This window comes from Achroia grisella, unplaced genomic scaffold, assembly GCF_030625045.1.
Source record: "Achroia grisella isolate CSIRO2021 unplaced genomic scaffold, CSIRO_AGI_Agris_v1 utg534, whole genome shotgun sequence".
NCBI lineage: Eukaryota > Metazoa > Arthropoda > Insecta > Lepidoptera > Pyralidae > Achroia > Achroia grisella.
This window is the reverse complement of record NW_026712920.1, coordinates 1,256,301-1,271,179: the sequence shown is the minus strand read 5'-3', so window position 1 is coordinate 1,271,179 and position 14,879 is coordinate 1,256,301. Positions and strand designations below refer to the sequence as shown.

Genomic DNA, 14,879 nt, shown 5'->3' with positions numbered 1-14,879 from the left:
TCATGCAGTGGCGGGTGATTGTTTTGTTAGTGTTTGTGTGTGTGTACAGAGTGCTTGGATATTGTCCATCACTCTGTTTGTGTAAGAGCAACAAACCCACCGACACGCCATTGATGTTTGGTCCTGGAGGAGCCCCCGAGCCCATGCCAGGGGAGCTCCTGAGGTTAAAATGTGGAGGGACGCCGGCACAGATCACCGAACTGAAGGAAATTGATTTAAGCAAATTATGGACCAATGTGGTGAATCTGTAAGTAATTTACATAATTTGAAAAAAGAATCTAAAAGTTTCTTTAATTCTAAATGAGAGATTGTTGTTCCAGGAATTTGTCTGGTAATGCCATATCAACATTATCAAGAGAACTGCATCTACCAAATTTACAAAAATTGTAAGTTGAATTTGATCTAATTTGTAAAATATGTTTCTTGAATTACCCTAAATCAGAGAACAGTATACTGTCACAATTTAAATTAGTTATAACTATAGAGTATTGTTCTAATTCCTGGTGAAATTGGCAGTACCTTGTTCATACTGTTAAGTACTAGCACCCATTCTATATTGTAATTTCATTCAAATAAACAAACAAGGAGTACAATAGAATTTATACATCTTCATACACCATCAAATACCAAAAAAAAGTACAGCTTGTATTATGCATACTAGGCAAATTGATAGCCATTTTCTATGATTAATAATAATGCATATAGATAAACACCCTGACAGCAATAATGACAATACAATACATAGAAAATATCCAGAGCGATTAAAACAATCATAATCATGAATGATAATGAGGAATGTATGTAATGAACCTGTGACCATTGAAAGTAAAACTAAGCCTCTAGACCACTGTGATCCTCAAAGTAATTAATATTATTTACAATTTATATTACAGAGACTTAAGCAAGAACCAAATATCTTTAATAGAGTCAGATGCATTTTACAATATGACAACTCTACAGAGGCTCGACTTATCAAATAACCAGATCAGTAAGATTTACAAAGAGATGTTCAAGGGACTTATCAACTTGGAGCGACTGATCTTAGCACAAAATCACATATCAGTGTTAGCGTTTGGCACTTTTGACTATCTGATAGAACTGAAACAATTGTAAGTATTAACTGATAAATAGTGATCACCCAGTGGTTGAAATTCAACCATAATTAATTTAAGTTTGAAGTTTTATTAATATTCTATTATCATTGACTATACTTCTAGGGTTGTGTGTGTCAAACATGTGGTAGTGTGTATAAAGTTTTTTAACACATTTAATCTACTTTTGGGAAAAATAAAAAATCTGTAATAGACCTGTACCTGATTTTTTATAGAATTAACACAATGTAAACTTTCAGTTAATTGTGAACATGTTTGTATCTTAAAACTATTATAGTTAACTAATTTTATTTATTATAGAAGGCAGGGCTTTTTTGTATATATCAGTATCTTCGATCTTACTCAAAAATAAGTTCATAATATGCAATGCTTGACAGTGGGACAATTATTATGTTTATTAATTACAGAGATATATCAGATAATCCTTTGATATGTGACTGCAATATGCTCTGGGTTGGAGACTGGGCATCCAACACCAGTGTCAAACTTGTTGGCAATCCAAAATGTGCCTTCCCTGAGAACATGGCGACAAAAGTAGTGAAAAAACTGCGGATATACTTAGATCTGTCAGAATGTACCAATGTTTTACCTTCAAAGACTTTAATAGTGAAACCAGCATATGACCAAGTTGTCTTTGAAGGTGATACACTTACATTGACATGTAATGCACCATTTGCATCAGCTTTGACTGACTATAAACTGAAATGGGTCCATCCAATGTTAGAAGTTTGCGATGTCAATATTACAAATACAAACATGATGGAAGAAGGTATTGCCGAGACAGCAGTATACTTTCCTAATATAACAAACCATCATATGGGTAATTGGACGTGTATTTACAGCGATACAAATTTCATAGGGCACAACCATACTATTGAAGTGTTGGTGTTTTCAAACAAAACCCGTTATTGTATGACCAATCATACAATAAACAACAAAGGTTTGTACTCCTGGCCTCAGCTGCTATTGAATCATACTGCGGCAGTACCTTGTAGGAATGGGGATGGTTTAGCCTATAGGCACTGCCATGCTAATGCTACATGGGGCTCAGCAAACACAACAGAATGTTCCTACATCAGTAATGTGACCAAGTTACTTCAGCAATTTGCTTTATTGAATGTGAGTTTAGTGCAGTATTCTGCTTTGAATGCAACGGAGAGACTGGCGATGCTAATTCAGGAGAAGACATATCCGTTGGCTGAAATTACAGATCCTGATGATGTAATGTTCATTGCGGATGCTATCAAAAATTATATGCAGTACATAACCGAGGAAAGGGACTTAGGTGAGTAAATAACTTGGTTTTTAATTTTACTGATCTCTTTGAAGGGGACATTCAATAAATACGCAAGGCATTTATTGGGGATTGGGAGTATTTTCTAATTTTGCTCAATCTCATGTGACATAGAGACGGGATCTCGGTAACGCGCACTTACACCCCTGGAGTTTCAGGCATCCTTAAGCTATGGTAACCGTTTACCATCAGATGGGCCATATGCTTGTTTGCCACCTACGTAATATAAAAAGAAATTATTACGTAATTATTATCTTCATGAAATGTCTAAAATATTGCAAAAAACTGGGTTAAATTAAGTAAAACTTTCTTCAATAAAATATGGCTGTATTTTATTGAAAAAAGTACAACTGTACCGACTGTACAATAATATTTATAGCGGGTATGCCAATGCAAGATAGCTCAGTAGCTTCTTAATAGTTTAACCTCCATCGGCTAGGCAAATGCGAAAATCTAATCTTTACAAATCACCAGGACTTAACAAAAATGATTATTATGTTAGGTCTAAGTGACATATGGGACTGGTATAACTAGTGGCTAGGAATGGGGATTAGAAATAGCATTTGTTGCAGTAATGACCATTGTTGTTAATTCCTGATAAATTTGTCATAATTAGATTTTTTCGCATGTGCAATCAAAACATGCCTTCCCCGAGAATATGGCGCAATAATAGTGTGCATAAATAAGCCTTTTAAGTAGGCTTAATAATACTAGCGAACCTGCGTAACTTCGTCTGCATCACATTACTTGACATTTATCATTATATTAGCTGTACCCGCGACTTCGTCCGCAAGGAATTTAACTTTATTTTTCTAAAATAAAAGTAGCCTAAGTTGCTCCTTATTACATATGCTACCTGCCAATAAAAGTTCCGTCAAAATCGGTCCAGCCATTTCAGAAATTAGCCGGAGCAGACAGATAAAAATTGTAAAAATTGTTATTTTGGTGTATGTACCGTATTTATATACATATGCATATAGTAAAAAACGGTTATTTCAATATTACAAACAGACACTCAAATTTTATTTATATATATAGATTTCGTAAATCATAGCTTATGTGTTATTCTGATGTGTAAGCTATATTACCGTAAAGTTTCATCAAAATCCGTTCAGTAGTTTTTGTGAGAAAGAGTAACAAACATCAATCCATATTCACAAACCTCCACGTTTATAATATTAGTAATAAAGATAACAATTTATATCCAGGTGCAAAACTGTTGGACGTGATAAGTGCAGCGATGAACATCAGCAAGCCGGTGCTGTCGCTGGCGGAGCAGCAGCACGGCGCCTGCACCCGAATGCTGAGCGCCGCAGAGGACATCTCTGCATACATCAACAACGTGCACGGACAAAAGGTGATCACACGTTTATACTAATATTATAAAAAGGAATTATTTGGTTTGTAGAAATAATCTTTGTTCAAATAAATTTCATATAAGCATTTTTGAATAGTCAAGTCTCTTGACTTGATTTAAAAAATCGCGCCGATTTAAAAAGTAAAACAGCAGGAAAGCAACAGTGTGCATCATAGTTTTGTTTAAAATTAAGTTGAGTTTATTTAAAATTAAATCTATTGAAAAACGTCGTACGATAAACGTGCGTTTTAACACATTTGACTCTACTACGCTCTCGCCTTCGGCTGAAATTCCCTACGGCTGGGATTCCGCCTCGTTTGTTATAACCATCATAACAAACTTATATCGTAATGTACTTGACCATATAAAGAGAGATATTTTCTATTTGTTTTAATTGTAGAAGGCGAGACTTGTACATGTCAGCATCTCGGACCTTACCCAAAAATAAGTTCAAGAGATGCAATGTATTACTTCAACTTATTGTTTGATCCTAATGTTGATCGTTCTTACGTTAAACACATATTCGATCACACCACTACATATGGGTACAGGCGAACCTGGCCGTGGAGCGGTTCCCCGTGCGCGAGGGCTTCAGCGGCGTGACGTGCTTGTGGTACAGCCCGGCGCCCCCCGGCCCCGCCCCCGCCCCCGCCCCCGCCCCCGCCCCCGCCCGCACCCCCGCCCCCGCCGCCGCCCCGCGCCTGCACTGCACCACCACCAACCGGACCGTGGAGCGGCTGTTGACCGTCACCGACGCATACATACACGCCAGCGTGCAGGTACTCCACCCTCACTATTTTTGCATCTTATTTATAATGTGTTGCATCTAGGTCCAGTATATGACTGCCCGAGTCGGTCGCGAGTTCGATTTTGATTGTGCGTTTTTCTAGAAACCTTTTGCCATGCACAATCACTTTGTGAAATCTTCCAGCAATGGTATTTCCAAACCTGTAGGATATTGAAACCTTCAATAAAACAGCTTATGTCTTAAAAGACACGCAACGACCTTGTAATTCCCCTGGTGTTATGGGTGCTCATGCAGTAATCACTCACCATCAGGTGAGCCGCAAGCTAGTTTGTTCCCTTTGCTAAAAAAATGGCATTAAAAACTAAATAATTATCTTCCAGATACCACAATCATTTCTGTACAGCACAACAGAATCAGGGAGCTTGCAGATCAAGTCTCAAGACCTAGTGGTGGCTATGTACGAGGACGCATCACTGTTTCCTCTGCTGCCGGAGCAGAACGAAAGCGGACCCTACTGGAGCTACAGAGCGAAGGACTATTACGGAAGAAGTACCAAGAGGGAAGACATGAATATGGAAATCACTACGCCGGTTGTTGGATTTCAGTTGGGTAAGGCATCCATTGTGTCAACGATAAAGAATATGATGGAAAATCGTGGAATCTTTACTTCCGATTGTGGGGGGTTCGATTCCTCGCACGGTACAAACATTTGTATTAATGTGTATGATGTGTTTGGGTGTTTTCTATGTATATTATGTATGTATATGAAATGAGGAGATTTGCAGAAGAACTAGAGTGACTGACATTGCCCGAAGAATTGCGACACTGAAGTGGAAATGGGCGGGGCACATAGTTCGTAGGACAGATAGCCGTTGGGGCAATAAAGTCCTCGAGTGGCGACTGCTGACCGGAAGACGCAGCGTGGGAAGGCCTCCAGCAAGGTGGACCGACGATCTGGTCAAGATCGCTGGAAGGCGATGGATGCGAGCAGCGCAGGGCCGATCGTCGTGGATATCTTTGGGGGAGGCCTATGTCCAGCAGTGGACGTCTGCCGGGCTAAGATGATGATGATGATGATGATATAAAATGTATCTTAGTATTTGTATCAGTTATCTAGTACCAATAATACAAGATTGAGATTAGATGGCCCTGTATTATTATTATTATATTATATGAGTTTAGTCTTCTCAGGCTAAAGTGCCCTAAAACCCTAGTGATGCGAGAGCACTAGGGTTTTATGGCACTTTTCGGACTAGTTCCGACCTCGTCTCAGGCTGTCATAATTTCGATCCCGTTTGAATTGGACGGGATTTGACGGGGAAGTGAAGGTGTAAAGGTATCTACTAAAGGTGCGCGTCGGTCCACAGCGGGAGGGGAGTCTGGTGGTGGTGCGGGTGGTGCGGGCGGTGCGGGCGGTGCGGGGGGCGGGGAGGTGCTGCTGGAGCCGGTGATAGCGACGCTGCGCGCGCGCACGTCTCCGTCGGCCGCACGTGTCGCTCTCTGGTCCGCGCGCAGTCCGCGCTGGGATGACACCGCCACGGGTAAATCACTTGCTAATATTTAACAAATTCGTCAGATCATAATATGTTATAAAGGTTGACTGGTAGAGAATGCCATCAGGCATTAAGCCCCCCATGTAGGTATACATTTTTGTGTGCAAAGGAATAAATAAATAATATTGGTATATCAGGGCTACTGTAGCAGATTGTCATCGTCGGTGCCGTGATCACAGAGACAATTTTGTATTAATACTAGCTGACACCACAGACGTTGTTTTGCCACAAATTAAAATCGCTATTAAAAAAATAGGGGTTGGTGTTAGAAGGGTGAAAATTTAGGGTTGTATGTATTTTTTAATGCTCGCTACAAAAAAATTCTCCACAAAACAAAAAGGTTAGGGTTGGACAACCCTTACCACTTAGTTGTATGAAAAATAGTACTTGATTCTCAGATATACTGGATATGCATATAAAATTTTCATAAAATCGGTTAAGGAGGAGTATGGTAACTAACATTGTGACACGAGATTTTTATATATAAGATTATAATATTAATTCATATATATGTTAGTCTATAAGGTATTTATTATTTAGCCCACTAATATCATAAAATATAAAAAAAAAATATATAGACTACTTAAATACATACATACATATGATTTTGTATCTGGACTATGTATAAATTTTTAGTAATGTATTAAACTATATTTCCCAATTACAGATTGCAAAATAACTCACGCTATATCCGATATGATTATCATAAGCTGCACCAAACTGGCATATGTAGGACTACTGCAGAACGTTGAAACTGGTATTTATGGGGCTAGAACGGACGGAGCTCGATTCAAGGTCTCCCATCCAGCTGTATACGTCGGCAGCCTTATACTAATCGGGTGCGTTAGTTGTGCTACACTTACATACATCATGTGTTACCCAGCTATACAAATGGCCAAGAAGACCAAACACGCATTAATCAACACTTGGATAGCCATCGGCCTACTTTGCTTCATGTACACATTAGGCATATACCAAACGGAAGATATAAAGTTATGCCAAATATTGGGACTGCTGATACACTATCTGTCTCTCTCTTGCTTGTTATGGATGTGCGTATCAGCTAGTAATATGTACAAATGGGTGACAAAGACGCACAATCCTGTCAGGACACCAGAAGATGATATTCCTCCCGATGTGCCGGTACAGAAGCCAATTTTAGGGCTCTACTTAGTAGGATGGGGGATAGCTTTGATTGTATGCGGAATATCTGGAGCGGTCAACTTAAAAGACTATGCAGGTTATTCGCAATGCTTTTTAAGTACAGCTCCAGCGTTAAGTGCTTTATTTGTACCTGGTGGTATATTGCTAATATTCTTACTTATATTATTCTTACTCATACGCTGTACAATCAGGAATATGAATGTACAATTATCAGAAGGGACACAAGCGACTGAGAATGTGGATTTAGAGATGTGGGAACCTAATCAGACCAATGAGGGCACGGAGAGAAGAAGTATCAAGTCTGCTGCGGATTCGGAAATTGATGATATAGAACATACTCCAATAATACAGTTGCGTGCGCAAGTTATAGTATTGTGTTTGTACATGTCTGTTTGGTCTTGTGGGGCGATCACAGTGTATAGACCTCTACCAGCCTATTTGCCCTACCAGGAGGATATATGCAGTATTATTTACGCCGTCTGCGCAACCGTATTGGGCACTTTTATACTATTCTTCTATGGGATTGCTAGAAGTGACGTCAGAGCGCAATGGTCGATGATGCATTGCTATCTGCAGAAGAGTAAGCAGTGCTGCAGGAATAGGAGTGTTTTTGACACTAATCAACAGAATTTACCTGGTGTACCCACTTCTACTACCCCCATGACTCTTCCGATACCCAATGACAACAGATCTAGATCTGGCAGTAGAAGTTCTAATAGAACTAATTCAAAAACAAATAATAGCGGAACTTATAAAGCTGGAGCTGAATTAAACGGACAGACACTTCATAAAGATCATATTAAAAACACTAACGGAAAAGCAGCAAATATAAATTTAGTCGTATTACATAGACAGCAATATAGATCAAATAACTCGATGATGACATATCCTGAAAACGGTAATGTTGGTCCAGAAATATTCTATAATCCTAACCAAATGAATGTCGCTAAGAAGTTCTTTAAGAAACAGAGGCAGAATATGAAGAGAAATTGCCTGGAACTCCCTGTTAGAAGAGATTGTGATAATGATTCGCATATTTCCCTTCCGTTACCGACTAGAGAAGCTTACAGTGGCATGGCAAATATTATTAACTCAGGTTCAAAAGTCAATAATACTAATATACATGTGGAGCGATCAAATAATGGGATCAAAGAAACGCGTAATGTGATTAATCCAAACTTATTGGAGGAGGAACCGAAAGATAACTATAAGAAATATTCAATGGACAGGAAATCGTGGAACAAAAACGAAGATACTAAACCTAGGGTTCAGATTATGAATATTTATACAAATGTGCCTGAAACTCAGGTACCTCAGCATCAGATTGTTAAGGCTAATGCGCCAAAACCATTTTCTTGTCAAAGGAGCAGTGTCTCTGAAGAGTGTCTACAAAGTCACGCAAGCGAACAACCAGAAATGCGAACAATTTCACAGCAATGTAGTTTAGAATACAGTTCAGCTTCAGAGATAGCCTTACCACATACATGCTCCGATCAGACATTAAACACTCACTCAGAACTGACTTCGTTTCAGGAGACCCACAGTGCCTTATGCTCGACCAATGAAATCACTGACACAGAAAGCTTTGGCCAATATATAGACTATATTCAACCCAAGCAAGACGCCAAAGATGGTATAGATAAGTCCTTACAAGATATATCTGAAGAATGCACTATGAACAGTGACGAAATCAACCGGTCGAGCACCCCGCACCGTTTAGACGAGACAGGTTTGGGAGAAATGGACAACTTACTCCAGAATCCAGACAACGACTTGACCGATTCGAAGGAAAAAATAGATGAAGATAAAGAAGGTTTTTTCATGGCCAAAACGACGTATGACTTTGAAACATGCAGCACAAACGCCAGTGAACAGGGCTTCGAGAACGAAAGCGATATTTACTGTCCTAATTACCAAATGTCCGAGGTGAGTATACGAAGTCATGGCCTGTACGCCCCTTCGCCGTCATCGATGTGTCCGAACGAGATAAGTTTCAGTAACGAAGACGTGTCGAATCTCGAGAGCCAGTACGTGAATTACGATCCGGGTTGGCGGAAGACGATAAAAAGTAACCCGAAGCTAGGGAAATACGTACCGACGCCAGCGTTGAGTTGTCCGGAAGTGAATCGTGACAGTAGCCCAGTGTCGTTTGCTAGTGAGTTGGACGAGTTGTACACGCAGATAACCAGTAGGGATAAAGAGAGGACCCCGCGGAAGGAGATGGGCTTAGATGTGACAGTGAATAGTGACGTCACGCTGAAGCCCGCCGATAGTGACAGTTGTGTGAGTGAAGCTATTTCTGACGTTGATGTTAATGGTGAAACAACAGTGTAAATTTGGTTGTGTACAGTTGGCATAAAAAATGTGACATAAAATTGATACGTTCTCGCTTTGTTAGTTAATCTAATTAGTCGAAATGTTGACAAAGTTTTAACTTCTGCTAATATTATTTATGTTAATGTATTGATAAATGGTCAAAGCAAAATGCTTAGAAAATCATTGAATTCTCGATACGATAATTAAGTTTTATTTTCAAAATGACTGTTTTTTGTACTTCATATATTCCATGAATTTCAACCTCATTATTGTTTTTTTTTTAATTTATATACTTCTATGAATATTGTCTTAAGTATTAAATTACTTAAATTAAACTTAAATTAAATTATATTAATTAAAACTTAATTATTTTAAAAAATCATAGAAACTTAATTTTTGTGGTATTCCATTCAAATCTGTTTCTATGTCGTATTTTTTAGTTACGTGGTAAGAATATATGTTTGTTGTCAATTTTTTATGTTAGCTGTATCAGATTTAGCTGGAGTATTGTACTATATTGTTACTAAGTTATCCACTATATCAATTGAGGTATGCATTTATATACTGTAGATAATGTTTTCTAAAGATAATTCTTCTTACGTTACATAATATAAAGTGGTCCAATGACATATTTATTAGAACAAAATGCTTATGTTTTATTAATTTGTAACTGTTATAGAATTTTTATAATCATATTTTAATGGAAAATAACATTATTATATAGTTCATTTATACATTTTACGCGCAAATTTATCTGCGTCAATATTTCTCAGTTATTTCAATATTTACATTGCAACTCTGCTCCTATTGGTCGCAGCGTGATGTTATATAGACTATATACTTTCTAGATAAATGAGCTATTCAACACTAAAAGAATTTTCAAACTCACGAACTATACCTCTTTATAATATTAGTAGATATAGATTTAAATAGAAATTACTTTTATTGTATTGAAATTTTATACATTTTGTAGAATATAAATAAGAAGACTTGTGTTTGTAAGTTCAATGTATACTAAACTACTAGGGGTAAGTATTATTAATTTTAAAATATGTCTATAAACGTAATATAATTTATTTTGTTTCCTTCTTATCATATCTATATCATAAAGAATTTGACAGTAATTAATCTCAAATAGTTTTACCGACAATATAATTCTAAGATTGATGTATTTATGATTTTATTCCTTTGTTTTATTTGTATATAAAAAAAGTAATTCCATAGACAAAATTGGACCACTTGCTAAAGTTTTAAATTCTTAAATATCTGATAACGGAATTGTAAAAAGAATGATTTTATAATTAAGTAACAAATAGATTCGGATGACTAAAATATAGAATAAAAAAAAACTAGTGCCATTACGACAATCTTTGTATAATGTTAGTATTAAGATGTACAATAATTTATGTGTAAAGTTATTTATTTGTAAGTTTATATTGGTCTGATAAACTATGGCTTTAGTATTTGTGTAAGATGGATGTCAGGTTGTACTAATAATAACGTGCCAAAATTGTTCAATGGAATGTTCTAGATAGGTGTGATAGGCATTTTGAAGTAACCTTTTCTTCCATAGACAATAATGGATATGAATGGATGTCGCAACCGTATGTAATTTGCTTGATAATATATTCTGTGAAGTTATGCCGTACAGGAGGCTTAATTCTTTAGTCTTTAGACTTCCAACGAGATGTCGTTATACGTGGTATTGTTCATGTATATTAGCGATGGATAAGAGACAACTCTTATCATTATTAAAAAAAAAACAAGGCTGGGTCCAAACCTTGTGTTGCTATTCCAGTATATAAAAAAAATTACTGTAATAAAAAATTAAATTAAAAAAAAAAACTGTACGTTTTGTATGTTTGTAATCCTATAGTTCTATTACACAAATGTAAAAGGGTACACTGTAGTAGAACTATGACAAAAAAACTGAGAGTCATCTGTTGATTAAAATACAATACAAATACTGGTAAGAGCGCGGTTCTTAATATCATATGACGTCATATCTGTCATGTCCTTATTCATTAACTCCTATAGTGCAGTACGACTACAGAGAACATTACTCGCATCTTATTACTGACATAATTTACAAAGGTGATACGAGTGACGTCACAAAATGGCGTCATGACAATTGCGCGGGTTTTTATTCGAAATTTAAATCTGTTCTTTCAGTAATCTATTGCTTAATAATTTTTGTGTGTACGGAAATAATAGTTTTTAGAGTAAAATACAGCACTATAGCGACTTTAATTAAGTTAAGAACTACTTGGACTAAAGGCACGTTGTAATTCGGAATGTCTACATGAAATTTATTGATAAAACGCAACAAGTTTCGACGTCTATCTCTTTCCATTATCTGTCTCTTTCATTGGTATTCTAAATAATTGACTGAGTAGTATATATCGCCTGCATCTAGTCTGCTTATGCAATGTTGTTTTGATTTGTAATTTAAAAAGTTAATAAAAAATTGTAAAATATATTGAAGTTAATTGCCTCACTTCGTAGAGCGTTTATTTCGTTTCATTGTGTAGAGCCAGGGGCTTAGTAAGGTTGTTAGTAACAATTCTTAATTGTACCTGAATAAAATAGGTTTGCAATTTTATATGAACCATTTGAGAGTTGCAGATGCGGTTAGTTCGCATTGTAGTTCTTAATTGTAACCGTGAAAAGGTCGGTAGATTACAAAATTCAATTACTAAAGTTCCATGTATAAACCCAATTTAGTTATTGAAATATTTTGTTCCTTTCTTTCATGCTGTTTTCTTAATTAATAAGAAAGTGTCAAATATTTATTTTTAATTTTGTATTATCAAACAAAACTTTTGTACAATAGGCGAGCCTTATGGCATTTTCTCCCAACTAACTTAAGGACATAATAAGAAAGCGTTGTGGGGTAATAGCGAGAACTTTAACAAATTTACCAATACATATATATATATATTAGGGGTTAATTAATAAATATTCTAATAGGTAGATTGGGTTTGTTATGATTAATTATACAATCAAATCGACATTGTATAGCGCTCTTCACAGTATCTCATTTTTTACACTTCTAGAAAATGTAAGTAAACGTGCTATATATATACGTGTGCCTATTATTGTGTCTCGGCCTATATTGTTTCAACAATTGCAAATCTGAGTTGCAAATGGAATATACACAGAATTTTATTGTTTACATTTTGTATATAACTGGCTACCACACAAAATGTTTGAATTTCTCGGCTTGTTCTATATTATAACACGCTGTATTATACATATGTATAAACCTTCGTCTTGAATCACTATCTATTGCTAAAAACTGCATTAAAATCCTTTGGTAATTTAAAAGATATAGGCGGACAGACAGCTGCGGCGACTATGTTTTATAGTATGTAAAGATAATAAATCTTTACATACTATAAAATGATTTGTTACAATTTATGGTTATAACAAGTTTAAATGTATGAATGGAGACAAAGTGGTCTACTACCTACCTTCTGCTATTCTGTTATACAAGAATTCTAGAATTTATTCCAGTCATCACTGACATGTCAGCTAACATTGTCAATTATCCATAACAGCTGTAGATATAGTTTCGTTATTTGAGAAATTCATTACAGAGTGTATATTTAAGCACATTGGTGGTATTTCAAGTGCTTTAAATGATTACCACAGTAACTTAATAAAGTTACCACAAATCGTCACCGTAACTATAACAGCTATTGATATAGTTTTGTGTATATTTCATTTAAACTCGTAGGTACTATATTTAGAGTATTGGGCGGTTGACATTTATTTTTTAAATTAATTTGTACGTTATTTGAGTCTCATGCAGTTGCTATTTAAATTTATGATGTTTCAACAATTTATTTATCAGACTCAATGTCTTGAATGTATTACACCTGTTTGAAAATTGTTCACGTCGTCACTATTCAACTGTTTTTGGGGAAGAGTGTTATTAATAGTGAAGTTATAAACAATTGAAGTTATCTTATGTTATATAATAATTATTAAAAAATATATATATTATTTAATAATAATAATAACACTAGAAAGATGGCGCTGTGTGAATTACACGCCATGTAGTACCAAACAAAGCCGAGATTATGTTATGGGTATTAGACCACCAAATAATTATAACTTAAATATATTTTTTTGTAAATACATACATAACATACCTACATAGTACATCCGACCAACCCAAACACTGATATTCATGAATAGAAACGTGTCATACGAGCAATTAAACCCGTGATTATCGCAAGTAAGACAGTGTGCTGAATCATTAGACTACTGAGGCAGTCAATTATGTATATATAATATATTATTCACAGTAGAGGTTTAAATACTTTTCACACATATAAACGGGTTATTTAACAACGGACAGCAAATTAATTAAAGAAATAAAGTCAATTCCCAACAGTAGTAATATTGTTACGCATTATTTCAGCTAATGTGATATGAAGTATCTTCCTTGCTATACTTTTAATTAGGCAATTGAAAATTTGTAATTATTACAAATAATGAATATAGAAATATTATTAAATAATCTTATGTACCTTATAGGTTGTAAGTTCGTATCTTACTTATAATTATTCTTACCAAAGTGTTTAATTTTATATTTCTGACTAACTACGGTTACAGAGATATCGATAATAAAACAAAATAAATCAAGAGGTAGTGACTTGAACTATGGCCATAATATCACTGTTTACCCCATCGGTTCTAACAGTCTTGAAGGTGAATTTTAATAATATTTCTATATGTTTCTCACATTGCGTCGAACGTGCAATGTACTGTAATCATAAACCAGTTTTAAATTCTATTGAATTGTGAATATAATATATTGATAGCGAAATTTATAAATGGTTAGCTTTTTGTGGGCATATTGCGTATTAAAAGAGGCGTTTGCACTTATTATTGTAGTTTTATTTACATAAAATTATAAAGATAATTTATAAATTAATTATGTCTATGTGTTGGTGAAATGTCTTAATTGTTTATAAATAATTATCTTTGGTAATGTTTTGCGATAACAAAGTGATACGAGCGCTAAGATAAAAACAATATCAATTTATAATTATATTTTTAACGATAGTAGATTTTACATAACATTATGTTCATCGTCTCTTTGTATCAGTAGAGATTCAATAATTACAGAAATCTTCTCGCACAGATATAAACACACACGCACTCATATATACACTTACACACAAATATGAATTCGCAACTCTTTCTTACTACGTACATTCTTACAGTATGATAATCATATTTTGTAAATACAGGATTTTAGTAACAATGGATGCACATACATACTATAAATTTTGATTACATTGTAGTAGTTAACTAAGTAGTT

The 14,879-nt window shown here is 35.4% G+C and overlaps 1 protein-coding gene across 1 annotated transcript; it reads left to right on the top strand.

Annotated features, from left to right (window-relative positions):
• Positions 1–2: 2 nt before the first annotated feature.
• On the top strand, positions 3–9,801 carry LOC131847423 (adhesion G protein-coupled receptor A3). The gene is made up of 10 exons (XM_059197003.1): positions 3–247; positions 321–386; positions 894–1,109; positions 1,520–2,397; positions 3,615–3,763; positions 4,315–4,542; positions 4,892–5,120; positions 5,879–5,890; positions 5,933–6,052; positions 6,732–9,801. The coding sequence occupies exons 1-10, from the start codon at positions 3–5 to the stop codon at positions 9,560–9,562; spliced, it is 4,974 nt and encodes a 1,657-aa protein (XP_059052986.1). The 3' UTR covers positions 9,563–9,801.
• The last annotated feature ends 5,078 nt before the right edge of the window (positions 9,802–14,879 follow it).